This window comes from Castor canadensis, chromosome 6, assembly GCF_047511655.1.
Source record: "Castor canadensis chromosome 6, mCasCan1.hap1v2, whole genome shotgun sequence".
Lineage (NCBI taxonomy): Eukaryota > Metazoa > Chordata > Mammalia > Rodentia > Castoridae > Castor > Castor canadensis.
The window spans coordinates 139,584,414-139,611,410 of NC_133391.1; the positions used below are offsets into that span (position 1 = coordinate 139,584,414).

Sequence of the window (26,997 nt, forward strand, 5' to 3'; positions counted from 1 at the left end):
TGGAATGTGCTCTTTTACTTTCAAGTCAAATGTTATTTTGCCAGATGACAGGCTTGAGCCTGGTGGTCTTTGGTTGGCTAGACTTCAGCATATAGTTTAAGCTCAGGTAAGCTACTGTCCTGTGTCAGTCTTAAAAACTACCAGTCCTGGAGAACCCAACACTGCTTCTGTGTCTTTGCAGCCAAAAGTTGTATTTCTGGTAGATGTGTACCACTAGAAATTCATGATCACCACCTTCAATTAGGCCCTCAGCACTGCCATAGATCATACTGTTTCTTCAGTTCTTTTTGCTTTATTCTCTCTCCACACAACCCCTTCATTGCCTGATTACTTGCTTCATAGGTGAAAAAAAAGCCAGATGTACACAAGTATATCTGTAATTCACTTCATCTCATCTTCCTCTACATCCTTTCTATTAAAGGCCAGTAATTCAACATGCACTAGAATCCTATCTCCTCAACTTGTTCATGAGTTCTGTTCGGTGTGTTTCTGGTAATCTGGCTCTTTGCATGAGTTGTTGAACATGTCGCTCTCATCAAATGAAATCTGGCCCTATATTTCTCTTGAACTACAATTCTGTCTCTGCTTCATAGTCTTCTCAAGTATCCCATTTTTTCCATTTCCTTGTCTCCTATTTACTCTTCAAATCTGTGAATTCTGCCCCACTATGTACAATGACCCTTACTTAGAGTCACGGGTGACCTCTCATCACTAAATGCAGTAGATAATTCTTCAGCTTGTTCTCTGGTAATATGTGACACCAAAATTGAAAACCTCTAGATATCTAGGACACAATAACTTGCTTTCTGACTTTATGCTGTTCTCCTTAAGGTTTCTGTGGATTCTCTTCCTTTACCAAATTGATAAGTATTGTTATTCCTTTCAAAACTTAGTCCTTAAGAGTTCTAGCTTCCTAATGTCACAACATTCTTCTGTTTCATTCTGTCCCATAGCTTCAGCTAGCACCTAATAGCCAGTAAACTCTAGGTTTGTTTTTATCTCCTAATTCCAGGTCTTTATTTCCACCAGATTTTAAAAATTTTTAAGTCTTGCTACCCCTAAAAGTATCCTTTCTAATTCCTTCCCACTGATGATACTGCCACCTTTCACTCACCCCAGCCAGAAACCCTGGCACTATTTCAAACTACCTCTCCCTCAAGCCCCTGGTTCATTAATCCCAAAGCATAATCTTAAATATTTCTTGAAGCCATACTCATTTTCCTGACTAGGTTGTTCCAGCTGTGCTATTTTCTCCCCTGTTGCTTGCTCAAAATCCTTCCACTGAACTGTCCACATCTTTTGTATCACACAATCCATTCACTCAGCAATACCAGTATCTTTGAAAAGAACAAATAGCATCATGAAATCTGATATATTTCCATTTAGGAGGTTCTTAGACATTGGACAGCAAAAGACGGAGGTGGAATAGAACTAAGCACTGTATAATTCAAACGTCGCAGATCAGTGAAAGCTGTCTTAAGGATGCCTTTACACTTTACATAAGAATGAGGTGAATTTGCACATCAGCCTTTTTTAAAAATGAAGGTGAATTTAGGGCGGTATTTTCCCATCCCTTGGTGTTGCCACCTTTGCTTAAAGCTCTTAAACACACCTCAATAAAACTTAAAGTCCAGAGACCTTCTCTTTTCCTAATTTGGTATCAGAAAATAAATCTTAAAAGTCCATAACTCATAAATTCTTAATGATTGGGCCCCACACTCCAGGCTTCTTTCGCCTTTGGGCCTCTCCTAATCATGCTTCAGCTAAACTCACTTTGTTTCAGCCCCCAAAGGGTAAAGAAACATCATTTCCTTGACTTCAGAGCCTTAACACAAGGACTGCTGCTTGTACCCGGCTAATACGTACTTAATACTTCAGATTTCAGTGGAAGTATTTTCTCAGTCACCCCTACTGTATGGTCCCACAGACCTCTCTTTTATTTTAGGAATACTTACCACAACTGTGATAATTTTCAATCCCAAGGAGAGGTCTCCTTTCCTGCCAATCCCCAGCGTACCTTGCACATAGTAGGCTCCCGAAAATACCTGTTTAATGTAAATGAATTGATGTCGGAAGGCATTTTCTAATACCACATTAGGAAAAGAAAAGATCTCTAACTTTGGCTACTTTAAAAAAAAAAACTTTACTAAGTTTAGTAATTGTTTAGGTTATTTAAGCATCACTCCTCTAAAATCCAGTTTTGTGGTTAGCTGGCCTGCAACTTAATTACAACCATGTCCGAACGTTTTCGCGTGGGATTTTGAAAGTAACTAAAGACAAGATTCGCGACCAGGGACAACACCTCCTACTTTCCAGCTTCCTCCCGGGTCCTTTGAAGAGAGCGGGGAGGGGCGTGGCTCCGGGGCGGAGGGGCGGGACTTCCGTATTTCCTTTTCCGGGCGTAGAGCGCTTCGACCCAGCGCGGGGAGGTTTGAAGAGTTGCTGTGCCGTCTGTGCTTTCTCTGTTGCCTGTGTCGCCGCCAATCTATTGCTGCCTGGGCTTGGCGGACATCTGGGCCAAAACACTCGTCCTGTGTCTTCTGCGATCGTGATTGTTTTCCTTCATCAACAAACATCACTCGGTAATTTGTCAAATTCAAGAAACCCCTGGAGATGTAGTCGCGGGCAAGCGCAGATGCCACGGCTTTTTTAGGCAAGATAAAGGTTAAAGGCCGTTGATTGGTCACCTTTCAACAGTTTTGCAGCTCTGAACTGCAAGAAATTTTATGGTTGTTTTAATGAGGCTTTTTCTGTAATTAAACAGCGTATTGTGAAGTGTGATTTTCCCACTGTGCCTTTCCCGTGGGTAAACGTACTCTGACGTCACGCGCAGGGCGGTGAGAAAGCAAACGGGTGAGACAGTAGAGGTGGGGCTGGAGCCTACTTGTGGCTTCGGATGGTAGGCTAGAAACTTTACACATTTATTGTGAATACTTGAATAATAAAAAATTATGCTTGTGTAAAACTTTAAAAAAAACCTTAGCCAAAGATAAAACCTTCCCAATTTGGAATCAGAAAGTACAGAATCTTTCAGTTATGTACCAACACCTGTCTTTTTAAAAAAATTTAAAAATTTTTAAATACCAGGTAGACATCTGAGATATATATGTGTGTATACATATATGTGTATTTCCATTTGTTGCCATTTAACAAGTATGTAAACAAGAATGCAAAGCAGCTAGTATGGTCTGACTTGTGGAAAGCTACTTTTGACAATACGAGAGATGGATAAAGAAGAAATTGGAGAAGGATTCTAGACAGTTGTAGAAGTTAAGGAAGGAGTTGATACAAGAGGAGGTAAAGAGAGCCAAGTTCAAGAGACACAAAATCAACAGGACTTGTTACAGAGGTGTGGAAGAAAGCAGAAGTTTAATGTGTTGTTAACATTGGCTACTAACATTGCAAACTCAATGTTATTTATTCTTTCATTATTTGATGAATATTTATCGCACCTTTATTATTTGCCTAATACTGTTTTAGGTGTCAGACGCATAGTGAGTAAGACAAATAAGGTCCCTGCTCTGTTTGATTTTATATCCTAGTGAGATAAGGCAAAACAAGTAAGAAATTTTGATAGCGATAAATTCTATGAAGAAAAAAGATGAAGTAAAATAAAAATGGGAGATGATTGGGAGCAATATAACTTGGTTGGTCAAATTAGGTCTTTGTGGGATTAACATTTATGCTGAGACCTTAATGTTGACAAAGAACTAGCAATATGATAAGCCAAGGAAAGGACAAGTGAGGCAGAAAGAACAGATGCCCTTGGAAGGTCATTTTACCCTGTCCTAATAATGGCAGCTGAAGTGTAAATGTATTTTATGAAAGATGAGAAAGAACTGTTTGGAGAACATTAAGAATGCCAATGTATCTAAAGTATCCTGAACAAGGGGAAGGAGGTTAGGAAGTATCATTTGGAGAGATATTTAGGACCAGATTGTGTGGCCTTTGTAGGTTATAGTTAGAGGGGTTTTGGTTTTATTTTTAACTGCAAATGGTATTGGTGGGTTTTAAGCTAAGGAGTCATCTCATTTTTATTTTAAAAGATCTTTTGGGTATTGTGTTTAGAGGGAAAAGGTAAGAGTGAAAGTAAAATTGAGTTATTACAGGTAAAACTTAATGACCTGAGTAGTAGAAGGGGATAAGGGGATGGGGTTACTGTTAGGAAAGAATAAAAACATTTCTAACATTTAATTGAGCTCTTGTAAGTCAGCTTTCACAGTGCTAGGCACTATCATATTTATTTTCTTATTTAATTCTCTCAATAGTCTTGTTACTACCCCCATTTTACAAATTAGGAAACAACCTGGGGCATAAAGCTAGTAAATGGTGGAGTGGGAATAAAACACTATTTTTTCCCCCATTTTTTATTAGGATATAGTCGTTGTTCAGGGGGGATCCATTGTGACAATTCCAAATATGCTTATATTGTACATTAGTTAGATCACCCCCACAGGCTCAACCCCTCTCCACCCCTTAAAGCAACTGCAAGAGGTTTCTTTGTTCTATTTCATATAGGTATATGAAGTCCATCCACCATATTCCCTCTCCTTAATCGCCTTTATTCACCCTCCACCCTCACACACACACACACACACACACACACACACACACACACACAGTACCTATTTTTCAGTCCTGTCTTTTGTTATTAACATTTAAGTCAGTGTTCCAAGGGGTTTCTCAATGTGCCCCTGCTGTGAGTCTACTTTACTTTGGTCACTCATCCCCTACCATTACTCTCTTTCCCCTTTATCTCCTATACCCCCATTTTTCAATAGCTTTCAATACACATCCAATATCACTGTATCCTATGACAGGTCTATCTTTAACTTTTTGAGGAATCTCCATACTGCTTCCCATATGGTTGTACTAATTTGCATTCCCACCAGCAGTGTATAAGGATTCCTGTTTTGCTGTATCCTCACCAGCATTTGTTGTTCTTATTGCCCTAGAATGTGACCATTCTAACTGGGGTAAGATGAAATCTTAGTGTAGTTTTGATTTGTAGCTCTTTTATAGCCAGGGAAGTTCAATACTTCTTCATGTATTTACTGGCCATTGTATCTCTTACTTTGAGAATTCCCTGTTTAATTCATGTACCCATTTCTTCATTGGAATGTTGAGTCTATGGGGGGTTGAGTTTTTTGACTTCCCTGTAAATTCTGGAGAATTTTTTGGTTTTGTTTTCTTTTGTTTTGTTTTTTGGTGGTAATGTGGCTTGAATTCTGGACCTCAAGCTTGCTAGACAGGCACTCTTATCACTTAAGCACTCCACCAGCCCAATTCTGGATAATTATTATTTGGTGGGACTAGAGTTTGAACTCAGAGCCTCAGACTTGCTAGGCAGGCACTCTACCACTTGAGCCACTTCACCAGCCTGGGAATGAAACACTCATAATTCCCTTTTCACCACACCTGTATGAATAGCATAAGTGAAGACAGAGTTATTTTAGAGATAAGAAATTGAATTCAGAAATTTGGGATGAATCTAAGATTCTAGGAGAGATTAATTAACTTGTTCAGTAGTAACATGGAACTATTGCCTTAATGCCAGGTTAGAAACAAGAATCCAGGTATCTGGATTTGTCAGTGCTCTTTTCTCTTAGGCTTAATAGTTGCTTTTGACCTGTCTTTTGCTTGTATTACAGATTATTTCCTGTATCTTTATTGAAACAGTATAATTTGTTTGTTATTTGAAATGAGCCTGAGTATTTAATTTACAAAAATTAAATTTCAGGAGAAATAAAATTGCAAAAATTACAAAGACATTTATAACTTTGTAAGCTGTCTTCTTCCTCCAGGTTGTGTTCTTACAATGAAGTACAATGCTAGGAATTCACTAAGGATGTTAATTTTAGATCATGTAAGTGTTTGTAGTAGAATCACTTTTTCTCCAGCAAAAATGCGGTGGCAGTTTGTTTTGCTTTTGTTCTTAGAAAATGCATCTATTTATTTTGATGGGACTCATACATGAAGAGAACTACTTGTGCTCTGTGTGTCTTACTTCCTAAGGTCCTTGCCTTGGAAGGCCATTTTACCCTGTCATAGAAATGGCAGCTGAAGTGCAAATGGTACTTTATGAAGATGATTCGGTGCAAGTACAGTATGTTGATGGTTCCAAATTGCAGCTTTCTCCCTGTGGTTCTGAGTTTCTGTTTGAAAAATCGCCTCCTGTTTCAGCACATCCTTTAGAACAACCAGAGAGAATTCATCAACGGACACACTTTGTTATTAGCACTTACAGAGTAAGTAATGTCACTGAAGAATTCTTTAATACTAAAATACTGTTGAAGTGGTCTCGAATATGAAAAAGTAATTAGTATTTTGGATTACTGTCATTTTAAATTGATTTTTTAATCCTCTTATGTTGTTTAAGATTATGTTTTACACTTCTTTTCATAGGAGCAACTACAGCGAGCCCTAGATTTTAGAAACTCTTCAGCTACTTACCCTTTTTTATCTGAAAGCATCATACCTTCTGAAAGAAAAAAGGTGATTTTTTTTAAACCTTTTTTATTTATTTATTTTTTCTTTTATTGTCATTTTTACATTTACTTACATGTGTATACATTGTTTGGGCTACTTCCCTACCCACCTCCAGCCCCGGTTCTGGGTAAAACCTGTTCCGCCCTCTTTGTTTTCTGATTTTGTTAAGAGAAAACATAGAAGATAATAAGAAAGACATAGCATTTTTGCTAGTTTGAAGTAAAGATAGCTATACAGAGATATTTCTAGTGTTGCTTCCATGCACTTGTGTATTACAACCCACATTGGTTCATCTCTGCCAGGCCTCTTCACTACTTCCTATCCCCCTTCCCATAGTTGCTTCTGCCAGTTTAAGATTACTATATTCGCTCCTCTATAGTGAGCACAACAACCACACTAAAGTTTTAGGCTTCCTTCCCTTTCCCTATTCCTCCCAGTTCTCCCCTTTAGGGTGTGACCCATGTCCAGTAATATTACTGCATTTGTTTTAGGTCTATAATCCACATATGAGGGAGAACATGCAACTTTTGGCCTACTGAGCCTGGCTAACTTCACTTAAGATGATGTTCTGCAGTTCCATCCATTTACCTGCGAATGACAAAATTTCATTCTTCTTTGAGGCTGAGTAAAATTCCATTGTGTATAAATACTGCATTTTCTTAATCCATTCATCAGTAGTGGGGCATCTTGGCTGTTGCCATAATTTGGCTATTGTGAATAGCACTGCAATAAACATGGGTGTGTAGGTCCCTTTGGAGTAACCTGTGTCGCGTTCCTTTGGGTATATCCCTAGGAGTGGGATTGCTGGATCATATGACAGGTCTATGTTTAATTTTTTAAGAAGCCTCTGTATTGTTTTCCAAAGTTTAAACCTTGTCTTTTTAAACATAAGTAATATTTGAGGGCAGGTGATTAGAAACACACAGCTTAATGTTTAGTCATTTTTTTCCAGGACACTTAGGAATAGACACATACTATGCAATGCTTGGACCTGTGTATTTCACTAGACTAAGGAACATAGAAGTTACATAGTTCGTCCCTCTGCCATTTTCTCTATAGCCAAGAATTATCAGAACTTTTCAGATTGGTGTCGTTTTCATTCTTAGAAGTCTTAAAATTAAGTTACATGAGCATTTTCAATAACTTATGTGTAGCTATTTGTTAATGTATAATAGGTATATTAATTATATATAGCAATAAACATACTTTTGCTTTTATTTTATTTTGGACTTTGTGGAATAATAATAGTAACTGTCATTCATTGAAAATTTACTATGTGCCAAGAACTACGAATAATATTAAAAATATTTAAAAGCTGAGGTAAGAAGATCACCTGAGCTCAGGAATTCAAGACAAGCTTGGGCAACGTAGAAAAACCTTATCTCACAACAAACAAAAAATATTTTATAGCACCAGTGTGACATGGGTACTTGCTGATCAGAATGGGTGTCCAAAGTAGCAGAAGCCTGGTTGGATGTCAGCCCCTTTTTATCAGCATGGAAACTGTGTCTCAAGAGTTTACCTGATTTGTCTATAGAAATTTTCTAAGCAGCAAAGTCAGAAGTTGAACCCAATCTGACTCTAAAGACTTCGTTTTGGTACTAGGGGTGAAACTAGGGCCTTAACGTGTGCTAGGCATGCACTCTACCATGAAGCTACACACCTAGTCCAACTGTCTTTCAAATATTTTCAGCAACCCTTCTATGCTGTCATGATGCTTACATACCTAATGAGTAATTTTCTATCATATTGTGTTGTGACTGTTGGCTTTGTGTTGCTATGACAAAACACCTGAGATAAACAATTTAAAATAGGAAACATTTATTTTGTCTCATAGTTTCAGAGGTTCAATCATGATCACTGGCCCCATCACTGTGGGCTTTGTTGGTGCAGGATTTCATGACAGGGAACACATGGTGGAGCAAAGCTGCCTCCCCTCAATGTCAGTCAAAAAGTAGAAAGTGAGAGAGGAAGTATTCAGGGACAAGATATACCCTTCAATGGCACATCCCCAGTGTCCTACTACCACTAACCAGGCCCTACCTTCCCAATAGTCCATCAACTGTTTACTTATCAGAGGATTAATCACTAAAGAAGTTAGAGTATTTGTGATCCAGTAACTTCTCAATAGCACCACCAGCAGTTGGGCACCATACCTTCAACACATGAGCCTTTTGTGGGGATACATTATAACAAGGAGCAGTAAACTTAGTCTTGAGGATTTTTTTTATCTCTTGTGTCACAATGTTGCTGATGCTACACTAGAACATTACTCTAATTCTCTATCATCTTATAAACCAAGTTTGTTATCAGATAAATGTGGACTTTAATTTTATCATGCTGACATAGGTAGCACTGTAAATTCAAGAAGCATTCTTGAGGTGGGTGGCCATGACTCACACCTGTAATCCCAGCTTCTGGGAGGCTGAGATCAGGAGGATCACAGTTCAAGACCAGTCCAGGTAAATAGTTTGCAAGACTCCATCTCCAAAATAACCAGAGCAAAATAGACTGGAGGTGTGGTTCAAGTGGCAAGCACTTGCTTTGCAAACATGAATCCCTGAGTTCAAACCCCAGTCCCACCAAACAAAAAAAGAATTCTTGACAATAGTTTTTGTAAAGTTAATATTTTATATAGATGGAAGTTAAAATGTTAAGCTACTAGCAAAATGAATTGATTAAAAGACTATTACGAGGTGAACATGGTGGCACACGATTGTAATCTCAGCATTGGAAGCAGAGATAGGAGGATTCTGAGTTCCAGGCCAGCCTGAGCTAGATAGCAAATTCCAGGCCAGCCTACTCGCATCAAGACTCAGTGTCAAAAATACAAGGACTGGGGTTATAGTTCAGTGGTAGTGTGTTTATCTAGCATGCATAATGCCCTGGATTCAATCCCTAGCACCATACACAAAAGTTATGCAACACCTACTATTTATATTTTACATGAAAAAAAAGGAAAACCACTACAATAGGCACTGTTACTTGTTATGAGTCTGCTACTGATCATGATTAATTTACCTTTTGAGTATTTAAAAAAATTTTTTTAACTTTCTCTTTAAGCCATCTAGGATTTGTTTTAGTTAGTGATGTGCTGTGTACTATTTAGGTTACGTACTTCATGCATGTCATTTTTTAGTCCATATGATAACTCTCCAAATTAGCATAATTCTCTTTTCTCTTTGCTTTGCAAGGCATATGTTGTGACATGTAACATTTTAAGATATGATTATGTTTTTGGATTTTCTGAGTTATTCCATATGTGACTTTTATGCTGATTCCATACCATTTGAACTCTGATATGTTCTGATTGCTTTTAATATAGTACATCATAAACATCATAAGGCAGGTACTCCCTCATTTCTGTTCTTTTGGTGATACTGGGGTTTGAACTTGGGGCCTCACACTTGCAAGACAGGAACTCTACTACTTGAGGCACTCCATCAGCCTTTTTTGTGTTGTGTATTTTCGAGATAGGGTCTCATGAACTATTTCCCTGGGCTGGCTTAAACTGTGACCCTCCTGATCTCTGTCTCCTGAATAACTAGGATTATAAGTGTGAATCACTGGTGCCTAGCCTTCTTTTCTGTTCTTTTTCAGAGTAGACTTTTTGGGTGAGGTGTATGCAAATCTATCTATAATTCATTGTATATTTTAAACTAAAACATATTTAGCACTAAATATAATCAGGATGATATTTTCTTTTCTGTGTGTGTGTGTATGTGTGTGTGTGTCTTTTTCTAAGAGAGATAATACTAACAATATCAAATATTCTCTGGAAAACCATATATAGGGCTCTCCATTTAAGCAGAAGTTTGTAAGAGCAATCTTACACAATAAATATCAAAAATACAGAAAAATTGAACTATTAGCAGAAAGTACTCACCATGTCTTTTTTCCTTCCTAATTCAGCGTATCTTTATTGACATCTCAGAAGTGAAATGGCCCAGTCTCAATACAGCTGATAACGTGACATATTTGGAGAGTGGCACTGTGAAGATAACATCTTTAGATGGTCATGCATACCTTTGCCTGCCCAAATCTCAGCATGAATTTACAGTGCATTTTTTGTGCAAAGTCAGCCAGAAGCCAGACTTCTCTGTAGTATGGTCAGAAAAAAATAATCAAGCCCCAAAAGGCAAATTAGTTGAAAAAACCAGCAAAATCTGTACATACGGAAGTTTATCAAGACAAAGACTGAAGAATAAAGAAAATGAACTTTATTACCAGATCTTAAAATCCAGAGACCCTTTAGAGAAGACAGGTTGTATAAATGGAACTGAAGGGAGGAAGGAGTTACCTTTGCCTGATATAAAACACACATGTGTATATACATGGGTAACACAGCACTGGTCTGTGACCTCCTGTCCAGAGGAATGGAAATACCCATTGTCTTTAGCACTTTACCTTCATAATAAAGCAAGCAATATGTCTAAAATTGATGCAGATATCACCATGAGCAGAGTTTTAACTTCTGATGTTTCAAAGGAAAGAAGACAAGAGGTCTCTGTTCTTCCCAGAGCTCTGTTACTTAGCTGTCCTGCCCCAAACCTGCACAGGTAATGGAAGATTGGCTTATTAGTCATAAAGCTTTTGTGAGAACCATTCTAAACTTAAGCAATGTTTTCTTTCTAAATTGTCTGATGCTATTCATAAGGAAAGTTCATTTAATTGACTCAAATCTTTACTGTCATATATAATTTCCCTAGTAAAAATGTTACTTGTATTTTTTACTCTGCATCTATTTATTGAATATTTTGGGGAGGCTAACTTCTCTAGATACTTTGTTAATCACAATGACTATAAAGATGACTAAGACATAGTCACTGCTTTCTAGCAAGGTAGAGTATCTAGTGAAGGTCACTGCCCCTAAAGGCATTATTAAAGTTCAGTAAATAATGGGACAGGAATCTGCACACAGCTTTCTGGCAGAAAGTATAGAGAAGCACCTGTGGCTGCTCATGGGAGCCCATGACCTAGCTTGCTGGAACACAGGTATGACAAAACTTGGATCATGGTTCTTTTATACATAGCCTCTGAGACTACCCCGTCTTTGGTAAACTGACTGTAAACATTTCAAAAGGGGTGAACATATTAAGCCTTCTCCATGGTGAAATATAAACCTTTTACCTCCACTATTGAGATGAGTAACTTAGTAGTTGTAGATTTATAGCACAAACTTTGTATAAATATTGCAGCCACGGTAACTAACACTTACAAAGCCAGACACTGTTGTACTTTACATATGGTGATCCTCATAGTAACCTCATAAGGTGAGTACTATTATCATCCCCTTTTTATAGAGGAACTTGAGAGCTAGAAAAAAAAATAATAACTCAAGCAAAGTTACTCAACTAGTGCTTGTAGAACTGAAATTTCATCCCAGGTAGTCTGTGGGTGCACATTTATATTTGTTAAACAAAATATAGGAATGAATTTCAGGTTTTTCATTATTATCTAGTTAAAATTGGAAAATCCAGAATTATAAGTATGTGTCAAGAGATTTTATGCTTCTAAGTTAATAGTTTTTTAATAATTTACAATTGGCCTTAAGTTGAAATTCATTATCCTTACCATGGCATAACAGGTCTCGTGATCTGGTCCCTTCCTGTATCTGTAATCCTCAACTCTCTCATCCTTGTTTTCTCTATTCTTGCTAAACCGGGCTCCTTGCAATTCCTAGAATGCTCATTCAAGCTTTTTTACCATTGCACCGGCTCTTTGTTCTGGCGGAAGCATGCTTCCTTTCTTTATCTCCCAGGTCTCAGCTTTACCCTCACTTCTTTGGTGTGGTTTTCTCAAAGACTTTAATATAAGCGCATAGCACTCAGTACTCCCTTTTGTTTACACTCAGTGACTACTATTTAATATTTCTACCAGGTAGGAGTCTCCATTGGGACCAGACAACATATCTGCTTTTTGGGGGGAGTTAAATCCTCAGTGTATAGAGCACAGTGCCTGGCCTTCCTAGACATTTCAGTAAATATTTGTTATTTAAGTTCAGGTTAAATTAGTAAAACTTAGCTTATGTAATTGTGCTGAGATCCAATAATAAGATTATTGAGAATACTGAAAAAAAAACATGAAAAAATAAGACTTGTTTTTAAATTTCATTAATATACTTTAATATTTTATTGTTTTTGACCTAATGAGTTATTAGAAATGTTGGGCTAGAGATAAAATTCTGTGGTAGTGTCCCATGCAATGAGACCTGGGGTTCAATCCCCAGTGGAACAAAGGAAGGAGGGAAGGGTGAGAGGGAGAGCACAAGGAAGAGAAGAAGAAGGAAATGTTTTTATAGTGACACCATTTAGGGCGAGCACATAGAGGCACTGTTTTGTTGAATTTTAAGGTCAATTATTTTGAGCAGCCCAAATTAATACATGTTTTAACCTTCACAGGTGGAATTTTTGTGATTCACTTCTACAAAGACAGCCTGACAAAGAAGAATATTCCTATCCTGAACTAGTGAAAGTAGTTTGGTATAAGGGTGTTACATATAGGTAAGGCAACTATGTTGGAGTGGGAGCTATTTATGGTGTCATGGATGTTATGGAACTAGTTTTGGAAACAGACTTACAAGAGGACCAACTGTGCTTCTGTATTTTATTATGTCTCAAGACTAATTTTATTAGTGCACACAGGGTTCTTGTGACTTTACTCATATTAACCAAGTCTACAAGACTTACATGGCAGCTCCTAAGCCAGTGCTGGGTCATTTTTGCTAGTGAATGTAGTATTTGTATAAGTTATTTAGGATACACCCACCAAGCATCATTAGACTTAGTTATCTTAATCACATCTACATTACCTACTGATCGTGAAAGTAGAGAAGATGTTAGATGAGCTAAGGAAGATTCTTTCAAAGGAAGTACTTAACTGAGTGGCTGCTCTGTGCCTATACTACTCCATTGGATCATCCCTACCTCACAACAGAGGTAACCTCTCTAGTGACTGGAATGGCAAGATTGAGACTTTCACTTCCATGAATAAAACTAGAAGAGCATTTCTAAAATTTTTTTTTTTTGGCCCTCTATTCCTTTTTTTCTGGAGGAGGGCGGTACGCTACCACTTGAGCCACTCCACCAGCCCCTAAATTTGTTTTGGTTGGGGGGGACATCTGCCTTTCTTCCATGAAGGCCCATCTCCTGACGACATATTCTTCTTGTATGCCTGAAACACAATTAATTTGACCTCAGTTTTTATACAGTGTATACTCAATACTTTGATTGTACAATTGGCCATTTTCTCTTAGGGATGGCTTTTTGCTTACCCATCAGGTATTGATTATAGTAGTTTCATCACTTAATCTTAGCCAAAAGGCTAAGAAGCAATTTTACACTAATTTCTTTATTAAATAGTAATCTTATTTTTAGGTCCTTGGAGTGCTGTATTTAACTTCTATGCAATAGATATTGCTTTGGTTTATGTCACCCCTGTGATTGGTAGTGAGGATACCAGAAGGATGATAGGATAAGATGCCTGAGTTCAGAAGCGCTGAGCTTAGTTGCTGAAATATATAAACCATTTTTCTGTATTCTGTTTATCTTTTGCAAAAAAAATGTTAATTTAGCTGATTGGATTCAGAATATTAAATTATCCATCTCTTTGGACAGGCAAAAAGATCATAATTCTTTGGTTGGGCCTTTTTTTTTTTAAGACTGCTTTCATGTGTATTTTACTTTCAATTAGAAAAAAAGTTTTAATGATTTTTTTTTAACTTAGGCTTGCCCATAGAAATGTGAACTCAATAGAGATTTATCCTGGAGATGGATCTGTTTTTAAGTCAGAAGGCACTTATTTTGGCAAGTATTTTACATATTATTCTAGTCAAGAAGGATCGAAAGAGGTAAGCCAATCATGAGATCTCAACTCAAGAGTTTTGGCATTTAGTTCTTTCTAGATTCATAATATATGGGAAATGTGTTTTTTGTTATAACATTGCTTCCTACTCTTCAGTCTGAAAAATTAATACTCTTACTTTCAGCTTTGGTATCTGGCTAATTGTTAATTGTCTTATTTTTACTGTATTCTCACCCACTGTAATCTGTTAACCTAAGCAATTATGTTTGCATCAGAAGCTAAATTTCTGAAAACCAGAAACAGTAGGAAATGCTGAAAACCAGAAACATTATTTTGAGTCAGTAAACCACTTTAAATTAATATTTGCACATTAAAAAGTACATTTCACTCCATCATGTAATTGTTTGCATATTTTAAACATCTCTTAACTCATTTTTAATATAAACTAGATAGTTCAAGAATATTGTTCTCTTTTGTAAAAACACTGAAACATGTTTACCAGGCCATACAATAATAATGTGGATATTTTGTTAATGAGTTTTAAGTTGCTTAAAATGTCTTATATTTGACATCCATCCTTTTATAGCAGTCACCATAGTATCACACTTACTTTGCTTTGCAGGTTGTTTTCTTTATTACAAAGTAGAGTATTTAAGCAATAAGATTATCAGAGTTTCTATGGAGAAGTATTAAAAAATGGAGATTTATTTGTAGCTATTGAAATTTGAAGCATGCAAAAATAGACAAATACAGTGGATTCCTCTATACCCATTATCCAGCTTGCTCATCTCTTCCTATTACCTCCTCTACCTATTTTTAAGCAAATTGCAAATATCATTCCACTCAAAAACATTTCAGTAAGTATTAGAGCAGATCTCCTACTGAGGTCTATTTCTAGGAAAGTGTTCATTTATTCAATAAACATCAATTAAACACTTTTTGACAGGCACTCTGGTAAGCACTGGGGAGTGATGAAGATGAAAAGAGTTTCTGGCCTTGAGAGATCACAGTCTAGGGGGTCAATCATAGACAAACAAGGAAATGAGATGAAAGTGTGACCCATAATATATAGATGAATATGTATATGTATATACATGTATATGTACTACACAAGATAATCAAGCAGGCAAGTATAGTGACACTGTTGACTACTGTGAATTAGGGGATTTGCAAAATTGCAAGATAAATATATAATACATTTTCATGGGGTTTCAGTTTTCCTCAAAGCTGTTAGGAAAAGAATGATAATTTTATATTGAAGCAAACACATCTTGGAGTAGAAGCATGAGCTTCTACCACATTTTGTGTTTGTAATGGCCAGCCTTGGGCTTCATTCTCAGTCCCTAATATACAACACATTAACTCGTCTCTGTTTGCTTTGGTGAAAAGATTTATGAGCAATTCTTTTGGGGATAAAATTGTTTGCTTCTTACTTTAACCCACACTCCAAAATAAATTCCAGGTCAATTAAAGAGCTAAATGTAAGAAACCAAACTTTATATTTGTTAGAAGAAAATATAGAACACTTTATAATCTATAGTCAGGGAAGCCTTCTTAAGTACAATACAGAAAAATAGAAAGCTTGAAAGTTTTCAAATGTTTGTTAGAAAGCTTGTCAAATTAAATAATTTGAACTTACGTCAAGTTAGATAAAGTATGAAAAAGATAAGCAAAGGCCTGGAAGAATATATTCCACACTAAATCAGTAATAAAAAAAAGTCAAAGACAACCAACAAAAAATATAATAAAAAAAAATGAGCAAGGCTAGGCTCAGTGGCTCACACCTGTAATGCTACCTACTCCAAAGGCGGAGATTGTGAGGATTACAGTTTGAGGATAGCCAGGACAAAAAGTTCAAGAGACCATCTCAACAAAAAAAGCTGGGTGCAGTGGAGCACACCTATCATCCCAAATGTGTGGGAAACATAAATAGGATTGTATTACAGGCCGGCCAGGTGAAAAATGCAAGCCCTTATTCATAAAATACATAAGGCAAAAAGGGATGAGGGCATGGCTGAAATAGTAGAGTGTCTGCCTAGCAAGTGCAAGGCCCTTAGTTCAAACCCCAGTACTGCCAAACAAACCAAAAAACAAATGATAAAACTTTAAAAAGTCAATATAAATTTTTTAAAAGCCCGTAATATTTGAAAACATGCTTAGCTTTACCACTTGCATCAGGGAATGTAAGTTAAAGTAATAGCAACATAACATTTTTCACTTATCAAATTGTCAAAAGAGTGATAATAATATACCAGGTGTGGTGATACACACCTGTAATCCCAACACTTTGGAAAGCTAAAGGCCAGCATGGACTATGTAACAAGGCACTGTCTCAAAAAAAAAAAAAAAGTAAATTGATATATATATTGCTGGAAAAGTGATGTTTTCATAGCATTGGCTGGGCTCTAAATTAGTTCAGCCTTCATGGAGGATAATTTGATAATCAAGTAAAATTGATGAGAAATTCTGCTTTAAAAAAGGTTGTATACTTGCCCATGGAATAGCTAGTAAGAAGCAGACCTGCAATTTGAATCCAGATCTGTCTGACTTCAAAACTTATCATCTTGGGCTGGAGGTGTGGCCCAAATGGTAGAGTGCCTGCTTTGCAAGCACAAAGCCATAAGTTCAAACTCCAGTCCCACAAAAAAAAAAACAAAAAAAACCCTAACAGCTGGTGAAGTGGCTCAAATGCTAGAGTGCTTGCCTAGCAAACATGAGGCCTTGAGTTCAAACCCAGTACCACCAAAACCAACCAAACAACAACATTTAACAACAAAAAATCCCTCATCTTTGCCTCCTGTTTGTAAGGATGTGAGCAATACTATTCTTTTGGTTCAAGTCAGATCTCTATTGCTTCTTAGCAATAGAGCTAAAAACAGATATTAATTTTTCAGAAATATTTTGAGGACTAAATGAGATAATTTATGTAAACTCCATAGCAGAGCACCTATCACACACAGCACCTATCCATATGTGTTGGCTACAGTTATTATGGTATTTATTGTGAACACATATTTGAACCTTGTTGGGATTACCTGAGGAGAAACCAGGAAGTCAGAAGAGAAGGTTAGAGACAGAGTCCCAGGAAACAGTGACAGATCTGAGAAAGAGGAAATTCAGAAGGAATAATAAAATACTAAGTTTTTAATTGTGCAAACCTGAGCTTGTAAGTAATGTCATTTTCCACAAACTGTGGCAATAGTTCTTCTGTTAATAAAATATAACAAAATGATGAGTTCATTCTATTAAAATAGTTATTTTAAAAACCTATATAGATTTTTTTTTTTGTCTTAAGGAGAAAGAGTGGCTTATGTCATCAATTTCCTGGTAATACATAGGAAAATTAGTTTAGATACTATGTTAATTTACATAGAACCAAGACTTAAATTGAGCAATAAGTTATAGTCTATTAAAATAAAACTTTTGAGTGGATATGTGAAATTCTATACTTTAAAAAAAATGGGACAATGGAAAGACATCATAAAATGCCTTTAAAATACACAGATTTTATGAACTTTAGATTATTAAAATAAGTGCTTGCTTTGTCATAATGTAAATATATGTTTAACAAAAAATAGCTAAGTAATAAGGGCCAAAGTTTTATTATTAATGAGATTTTTTATTTTAAACTAATTTTCAGAGAGAAGAAAAAACTTATTCCATAAATAACCTTCCTCCAGATAGACCAGGAAGTCTGCTCTCTGTATGGTCTCTAATTAAGCAGGCAACCAGGTAAGTTCTTCACATTTAACTGAACCAAGTGTTATACATCTGAAAACCTTGATGTATTTTCTTGTGGCTAAGGATAGGACTAAGAATTGGCAAAACAGGGCTGGGCATGGTGGCACATGCCTGTAATCCCAGCACTCAGGAGTCTGAGGCAAGTTTGAGGCCAGCCTGGGATAAATGGAGCCTTGAAGGTCAATTTGGACTACAAAGCAAAACCCTGTCAGAAAAACAAAACAAAAGAATTGGTGAGTGCAATGGAATTATACGTCTTTGTAAAAACCTTGTCAAATTTTCTGGTCTCATAATTTATAAAATAATCTGTACATTATTACAAGAGTACTTCTGAGCTGGCTGCTGGTGGCTCACGCCTGTAATCCTAGCTACTTAGGAGGCAGAGATCAAGAGGTTTGAGGTTGAAAGTCAGCTCAGGCAAACAGTTCACAAGTCCCTATCTCGAAAATACCCAATACAAAAAAGGGCAGATGGAGGGCTCAAGTGGTAAAAGCATCTGCCTAGCAAGTGTGAGGTCCTGAGTTCAAACTCCAGTACCAGCACCAAAAAAAAAAAAGAGTACTTCTGGCTTTGAAATTTAAGTATGGAGAAATATCTGTATATGGTGAGCAAGTCTGAGAGGAAATCACTTAATTTCCTTTTCTCTAGGTAAGTGTGGCATCATTGTTCCTTTGATCAAGTGGGCATTTGATGATACATTTGAAATTTTCTTACATTTTCATCTTTAGAGTAGTAAAGATTTATGAGTGTACTAAAGATGACATGTACTACATGTATTTTGATTCTTTAGTTCATGTATTTTCTCAGTTCATACACAGTAAGCCCACCTTATTCACAAATTTGTTATATGCAGTTTTGACCAAGTGCAGTAAAAAAAAATTGAATAGAAATTTCAAAAACAAAATATTTTAAATTCCCATGCATACTTTCACAGCTCTATTGATGTGCAGAAACTCTCAGTCCCATGTTATCATTGGTTGTGTTTGAATTGTTGTATCTGCTGAGTGTCTCCCTGCCCTTATTTTTGTAAGAATATGCCTCCCCCAAAGCAAATGGTACTCAATAAACAAGAGAAAGTTATGGTAATTCCCCCCACCCCCAAAAGGGAACATAATATACTTAATTTAAGTGATACAATGAAAATTTTAGATTTATTGAAAGGTGGCATGTCTTTATCAGAAGTTTGGGTGGCATTGTGGGAAAAACGAATGAAGCATCCACAGCACAGTAGTGAATTCTCTGCATACTGAGCACTTGAGGTTTTTTCCCTCAGTGGTCTGCTTGGAACCATATGCTCACAGATGCCAAGGCTCTACTGTATTTTTTAAAGTGTTGATTAAATAGTAGCACCCAAAAATGTGAAAAAAAATCATTGAATTAAATTAGATTTGAAGGAGCAGAGTTTCTAACTTCATTTCCTAGGAAGTTGACTCACTTTCCCACCATCTTTAGGCTATGCTAAGCCTTTCGGGCCTGTGAATCTATCACTTCTTTAAAGGAGGACCTGAAAATTATCTCTATGGAGTCATTTCATCCCTAAAAGTTAGAGGAATAGTTTTAGCTAGATAAGATTAGCACAGAGAGAAACAGCAGTAGTTCTGTTGTCAGGGCTGAAGGATTTCTGGAAGAGTTCTCAACACATTTCAGAAGGAATGATTTACTTGCCATTTAAAATGGCATATGGTATCAAGGATGGGTTGCTAGAATTAAAAGATAACATGATTTGAAGATGTTTAAGGAGTATTTTTCCTGTTAACAGAATTCTTCAACATTGTGCCAAGGTGAGGCTTTCTCTAAGCCATAACTATCGTGTGTGCTGCTGGAAAATGGTATGTTAAAAATATTTTAAAAGCAAGATTTTTAATTGTTTTATTGTTTAGATTCATATTTCTTAGGTCAGGTTGCTTTCATCTAAGTCATGTGAGAAATTCTTTGTAGCATTAATACTGGTTTATTTAGGAACCTATATAATAAAGAAACACTGAAATCAGGCTTTTATGTTTCACTTTTGTTTTTTTTTCCAGTGCTGGGGATCAAGGCCAAGTTGGTACACATGCTAGGCCAGCACTCTACCACTGAGCTACATCATCAGCCTCTATGTTACACTTCTATTCTGTGTAGCTTCCGTATTATAAATAGTCTCTCAATCCCCTGCCACCACTCCTGTGCTGGCTGTTGAACCCAGGGCTTTAAGCACACACTGTACCATTGAGCTATACAACTAGCCCATTTTGTTTTTGTTTTTAATGGAGAGGGAAAGCAGGGGAATTAATTGAATTTGAAGTACGTAAAAACATAACATAAACCATGAAATGACAGTATTTAATATTTTTATAGCTGTAGAAGTAAATTCTTTAATGCTGAATTGGAAGTGATTCTCACACACTGATTTCTATATTCATATGCTGATTCATTTGCAAACCTATATGTTAGTGGAATTCCTAATTTTTGTCTATTTTCCATGTAAAGTTCAGAGCAAAATAGTACCTTTATAGAGATATTAGAACTTAATCATCTTCTGATATAGATAGTTTTGGGTATCCACTTCAGGAAAAGTTAAAATATGCATAAGAATTCTATAGTACTAAGGACTGGAGATATAATTTATCAGTAGAGCATTTGGCTCACATGCATAAAGCCCTGGGTTTGATACCCAGTACTGCAAAAAGAAAAAGAAAAAAAATCTACACTACTAAACCTCTGAATATAATCTGAAATTGCCTCATTTAATAACCATTTTAATCTTATTAACTGGTAACTCTATTTACTGCAAGTTTTATTTACTTGGTTTCAGGTACCTGAGATAAATACTCGCAATATACTGCCTGTGCTTTTGGAAGATTCACTTATACCCAGTGTGGGAAGATTTCTTGCCTACTCTGATGACAAAGTCCATGCTGTCTTCTTAGATGGCGTTACTTTAACCTTAAATTGGAATCTTAGCTCTTCTATTGAAAAAAGACAGGTGAGTATACTTCAGACTCAAATCTGTTTTCATGAATAAGATTCATGGAACTATTTTTTTAATTGACACAAAAGTTGTACATATTTATGAGGTACCATCTACATATATGTTGTTAGTGTTGATATTAGGATAAATATGTCTGTCACCTCCAACATTTATTATTTCTTTGTAGTGAAAACATTCATAATCTCATATTGCTTTTTTGGAATGCACAACACATTATCATTAGCTAGTCTGTTATCTGTAATCTGAAATATGTTTTTATTGGTTATTTATCCATGGAAAACAGAAGAAAAAAATGAAATACTGCATTATCTCAAATTATTTTTTAAGTATAAAATCTGTTAAAAGGCTTTACTAACCTTACTGGATTTCCTAGCAAAAATCAGAAGAGTGGGACAAATAGTCATTTTTATCAATGTAACTCAGAGCAAGAGACATTTATTTTTTATTATCTGATATCATGTTTATGAGTAGTGGTAAAATAATACCCTTAGTCATGTAAATTATAATGTTTAAGTTGTCAGAATTGTAGAGACTTTATCTGTTCCTATTTTTTAAATTAATAATGTAGTTGGAGGAGATAGTTTATGTTTTTGTTTTTAGTTTTAGAATAAGTTACCTTTCCTTCTTGTTTCTTAAGGTAAATCAAGGTCTCAACTTAGGTTGGTGTAGGTTAACTTTTCCTGATGGACAAGATCAGTTAATTCAAATTGAGCATCCTGGAGCATATGAAAGGTACAGAAAATCAATTTTAAAAATGATTTTCAGGCTGGTGGTAGGACATTGACTAGCACATGTGAGGGCTTGGGTTTGATTCTCAGCACCAAAACAAAAATTACTTTCATGTTTTAATTGACAGCAAATGTAAAAATTATTGTGGGTTGTATATTTATATCTATTTAGTTTTTCCAGGTTTCAGAGATTTCAGTTACATTAGCATTTAGCATAACTAAATCAAGAGTGAATTTTTCTGGTGGACTCCATTGTTTATGATCTAAGGACTCCATCATTCAATTGCTATTTTGAATAATTTGGTTCAAAAAGATGTGTCTTTAGCAAATGATACTGGTTGTGTCAGTCAATCACTTCAGAGAATTCATTCTTATTAAACTTAATGCTTTTATATGTTCAGTGAATTATAAATAACTATACATGTGTTTGTGTGTATACATGTGTATGCATTAATGGGTGTTTTCAAGTTTAAATTTTAGTGAGGAAATGCTCACATAGTCTAATTATGTGTAGATATTTTCATTATAAAACTTAAGGAAATTCATATTTTGAAAAACTGAAAAGGAAAAGTTAAACATTTGACTTTGAGCTTTTAATGAAATTAAAGTATTACCTTTATACTGACTCTTAAATGTCATCTCTGTTAACCATGAATGTAAGTAAATCATTTTATTCTTAATGAGTAACAGAAAAAGCCTGCCTCTCTTCTTTGTCTAGTGAAAAAGATTTTGAAAATTACCCATTAATTGCCTCCTTAAGATGTTTTTCTTATCCTTTTTTTCAAATTTAATGATATTTTTCCATTTTTTATGCTTGTAGAAAGTATACAAGTTAATTTTTAAATATTTCATTTTTCCTTTTTAAATTCTTTTCATTATAATTACTTGTGCACAGTAATTGTACAAATTAGTGGATTTCACTATCCACTGTTTTTTTTAATATGTTCATTCCAGATATGTGGCAACAGTAACATCGTGGTGCAGAAGACTGACCCAGAGTAGTTCAAGACAGGTGCCCACACATCCATCATCTACTCTCGAAGAAAATTGGTATTTATATTTCATTAAAACTTAATATGAGCCATATACTGTTGGCTCATGCTTGTAATCCTAGCCACTTAGGAGGCTGAGATTGGGAGGGTTGTGGTTCAATGCCAGCCTAGGCAAAAAGTTGGGGAACTCCATCTAAACCAATAAAAGCTGGGGGTGGTGACATGTGCCTGTCATCCCAGCTGTGCAGGAAGTATAAAACAGGAGGCTTCCAGTCCAGGCAAGCCTGGGGAAAAAGCAAGAACTTATCTTAAAAATAATCAGAGAAAACGGGCTGGAGGCATGACTCAAGCAGTAGAGCTCCTGCCTGGCAGCGTAAACCCCAGTACCACCACCAAAATACACACACCCAAAAATTATTATGTGTAGAAGAGCAACTAAGATTTGAAAATCAGTGTCAATAAACTCTGAGCCTTTTTTCCTAAAAAAATCTTTGTTTTAAATACATTTCACTCCTGAAATGTTTCTAATAACTTAAGCTTGAAAATAATTTATTTCTACTTAGATATCTAAAGAACAGAAGACTGCATTGAAAACTTCACTTCAAAATGAGTCATTCTTTTTATATGATAAATTCAAAACTATGGAAAAATTTTAAGGGGATTCTAAATTTTTAATATATTAATAGGTGAAAGTGAGGTTGGTAATAACAGCTTGAGTGGAAGGATCAAGGATGAGCAGAGAGGCAAGAAAAAAGGATTGAGAAGGAATGGCTCCATTCCCTTTGCAAAGCCTAAGACATCTGCACTGTGCTTTGTCTTCTCGTTAAAGAGGATGGGTTGAAGGAGAAAAAGAGATTGCACAATAAATAGCTACCTAAATTGTATTTCAGTATTTCTTTCTATCTTACCATTATTAGTTTATTGATTCAACTTTTTAATAAGAATATTAGTTGCTAGGCACTGGTGGCTTATGCCTGTAATCCTAGCTACTTGGGAGGCAGAAATCACGGTTTCAAGCCAGCCCAGGCAAATAGATCTTTCTTATCTGGCTGGAAAACATGGAGTACAAATCAGAGCTAGTATAGTGACTCAAGTAGTAGAGCATCTTCCTGACAAGTGTGAGGACCTGAGTTCAAACCCCAGTACCACCAAAAAAATGAAATAATTTTAATAAACAGGGATATTAGTCAAAAAAGAGTACAGAAAATATTTTTGAGCTTACAAAAATATTTCATGAGAAGTTGGTTCATCATAAATACATGCTTTTAGACTAATGTCCTCATAGAGGGAGTCAAGTTACATTATTTATAGTTGTATGCCACTGCTCATATTTCCTTCAAGCTTGATAGGAAAAGAAAGATGGAACACATGTAAAGATATAAAGTTTTATATATGCAACTCTCTGCCTATTAGCTGCACCAACGTCTCTTTCCATCAAACATGGTAAGAGCTAATGCTCATAATGTCAATTCTTTGTGCATAAGAAACAATGAAATGAGTTGGTAGTGTATTCAAGAAAAAATTTAATTAAATAGTTATGCTTTAACCTTTAACTGTGTAAAAACTTGGACCTTCCAAACCAAAGTTTGAGTAAAATTTACAGGGAAAAGTAGAAGGTATGCCAGGTTAGTACCAAGAAGTAGCAGTCCTTGAATTGGGACTTTCATTCATTTGCTTTTAAGAGCATTCAGTAAATACCAGTTGAGTCAGGTTGATTTGTTGTTAAATAAATTTAATATAAAGGGATTTTTTTTTTTTCTGTGCTGGGGATCAAACCCAGGGCCTTAAGTATGCTAAGCAAGTGCTGTATCATAGAGCTACATTCCCAATCCTTGTTTTTTTGACAGGATCTCACTATGTAGACCAAGGTGGCTAGCCTTGAATTTGTTAACTAGCCTAGACTGGCCTCAAACTCTTGATCCTCCTGGCTCAGCCTCCCCAGTGCTAGGATTGTAAGTGCTTGCAACCATACTTGGCATAAAGAGAGTAACTTTCAGGTTCTTTTTAAAACTCTGAAATTTGTGAATATAAAAGAATCAAACAATAAAACCTACCTTTTTTTTTCTCTTGTATAGGTCTGTTGCTTCTGAACTTGAAAAGATACAGAAATTTAATTGTATCCTTTAAACACAATGTATTGTCCTACATAATTAGACCTTTTCCATTCTAGGCTTAATTAATGACTATACTTTATGAATATTGTTATTAGCTTTCTTATCTCCATGACAAAATACCTAAGCAACTTAAGGGAAGAAAGATTTATTTTGGCTCATGGTCTCAGACCATCATGGTGGGCAGGATGTAGGAGGGCAGCTCACATCATGGCAGCCAAGGAGGAGACAGAAAGAGAATGCTTTCACTAACTTGCTTTCTCCTCTGGGGCCCAGTTTATCGAATGGTTTCACCCTTAATCCTCTCTGGAAGCACCCTCACAAACACACCCGAGGGTGTATTGTATTAATCTCTAGGCAATTGTCAATCTAATCAAATTGACAGTTAAGATTAACCATGACAAATATTAACCCATACTTATACGCTGGTGAGTTTTGTTAAGTGAGCAAGTTAAGTATTTTCTTTTCTATGGCAGCTACAGCGTGTTAACATTTATACTTGGGTTTAAATTAAACAAACAGTGAACTAGGATTAAGGTCTTCTTTGAAGGCTTTGCACTTATGTAGTTACATACTAAATTATAACATTGAAGGTGTGTCTCTGACTTTTCTTATGAAACCTTTCATTCTTTACATTCTCAGTCCTTTTATCTGTATTTGTTTTTTCTTGTGGTTTTTCTGTAATCTAACGCAAATGACAGGCTAGCTCTGCAACAAAAAAGACTTTTTTCAACTTCAGATATTTTTAAATTGAAAAATAAAGACACTGTACTGATTGCTTATAATCCCTATTCTTGTTCCTTTTTATTCTCATAAGTTGGAGATTAAGAAATGTTACTAAGGTGGAGTGTCTCAAGTGGTAGAATGCCTGCCTAGCAAGCCCAAGGCTCTGAGTTCAAACATCAGTATTGCCAAAAAAAAAAAAAAAAGTTACTGACATTTTAATTCTTTAATTTCCTATCACCAAACCTCCATCCAAACACATGCATATATATTCTGCTTTCCCCTTGCTTCTACTGTAGTTTCCTCACCTATAAGGGGGTAGACTCCATAAATTCTGAAATCCCAACCAAAGAGGTCTGTCTTCCAATTGAAAAACAGTATTTTCATATGAAGGCCAGACTTTCTGAAAATAAAATTATATAATGAAAAGTGTGGGGGAAAGCTCCTTAACTAACTAACCTAGTGCTACTGGAAAATAGTGGTGTCCTCAATCAGACTTCTAACAAGACAAATGAACAGTGTTCTTCAGAAACCCTGCTTGAAGAAGTTGATGAAAAGAGAGTATCAGTAGCATTGAAAAAAACTTCAGAAATTCTTCAAGATATTGACTTTCTTCTATCAAACTCTAAAAAGTAAAAAATGGAATTATTACAAATATAATTAAAAGTTTCAAGTGACTGCTATAAAATTACTAGGAAGGAAGAAATTGCATATATTACTTCTGAGCAATGATTGTGTAATAACTAACATTTAACTTTGGTTTTATTTTACCTAACTTGTGAATTTTAAAAATATATTTTATTAATAAAGAACTATTTTGAACTGTTTCATTTAACTCATGTCAGATTTATGAGAAAAAATGTAAAACTATAAATTTTGCTGTTTTTGTCTTGTGGAGTATTCATAATTAATTTTCAAGTTTCTCACAAATTAGATACTCTCTCATTTTTTTTGAACATATAAAAAAACATTGCTGGTTAGTGTGTGAAATTCAGAGAAAACAGCCAACCAAAAGTGCTGTTTATTACACCTTTGTCTTTGGAAAAAAACAAAAGCACACGTCTTAAAAAGATTTCAAGATGATAAGAAATACAACCAGAAATGTCCTACCATTTTCTGTTTTCTATAAAAGACTCTTCACATAAAAGAGAAGAACCAAAGGAAACCAGGAGAATGAAGTGAAAAAGAGTAAGTAGATCAGGAGTAGTATCAACGAATGGGCATATCCCCTTTTAGCTTCTCACTTTGGGCTTCAGGTCTAGGCAAAAATATTTACCTAACTATAAAATTGCCCTCTCCCAACTCTTAGTGCAATCTGTCCAGCTTTTGTTTTCTTGTGGTCAATGTCTTTTACTAGAACTCGAGCTCCATAGTCGTTCTGTAGCCTGTAACCACAGTGCCTGGCACACTGAGAGCACTCAGTTATGTGTTGTATAAAT

General features: G+C 35.8%; 1 protein-coding gene across 4 annotated transcripts; it reads left to right on the forward strand.

The window, feature by feature from the left end:
- Nucleotides 1–2,409: 2,409 nt before the first annotated feature.
- C6H5orf34 (chromosome 6 C5orf34 homolog) lies at nt 2,410–26,385 on the forward strand. 4 transcript variants are annotated; one of them, XM_074077522.1, is made up of 14 exons: nt 2,447–2,582; nt 5,805–5,866; nt 6,016–6,248; nt 6,406–6,495; nt 10,402–11,048; nt 12,891–12,992; nt 14,215–14,338; nt 17,933–18,024; nt 19,793–19,862; nt 20,828–20,998; nt 21,642–21,736; nt 22,687–22,782; nt 24,800–24,840; nt 26,022–26,385. In XM_074077522.1, exons 3-14 carry the CDS (start codon nt 6,054–6,056, stop codon nt 26,192–26,194), a joined length of 1,896 nt encoding a protein of 631 aa, XP_073933623.1. In that variant the 5' UTR covers nt 2,447–2,582; nt 5,805–5,866; nt 6,016–6,053; the 3' UTR covers nt 26,195–26,385. The 4 variants fall into 4 exon arrangements, 3 of the variants coding, with proteins under 3 accessions (XP_073933625.1, XP_073933623.1, XP_073933624.1); XM_074077524.1 differs by lacking the exon at nt 5,805–5,866 and having other exon boundaries at nt 2,410–2,582; XR_012449180.1 differs by lacking the exons at nt 5,805–5,866; nt 21,642–21,736 and having other exon boundaries at nt 2,451–2,582; nt 26,022–26,119.
- The last annotated feature ends 612 nt before the right edge of the window (nt 26,386–26,997 follow it).

Bases quoted from the DNA above. Each gene is read 5' to 3' on its own strand.
- C6H5orf34 (XM_074077524.1), top strand. From the start codon at position 6,054: ATGGCAGCTGAAGTGCAAATGGTACTTTATGAAGATGATTCGGTGCAA. The intron at 6,496-10,401 runs GTGATTTTTTTT...TTCCTAATTCAG, and splicing joins TACCTTCTGAAAGAAAAAAG to CGTATCTTTATTGACATCTC. The intron at 22,783-24,799 runs GTATTTATATTT...TCTCTTGTATAG, and splicing joins TCTACTCTCGAAGAAAATTG to GTCTGTTGCTTCTGAACTTG.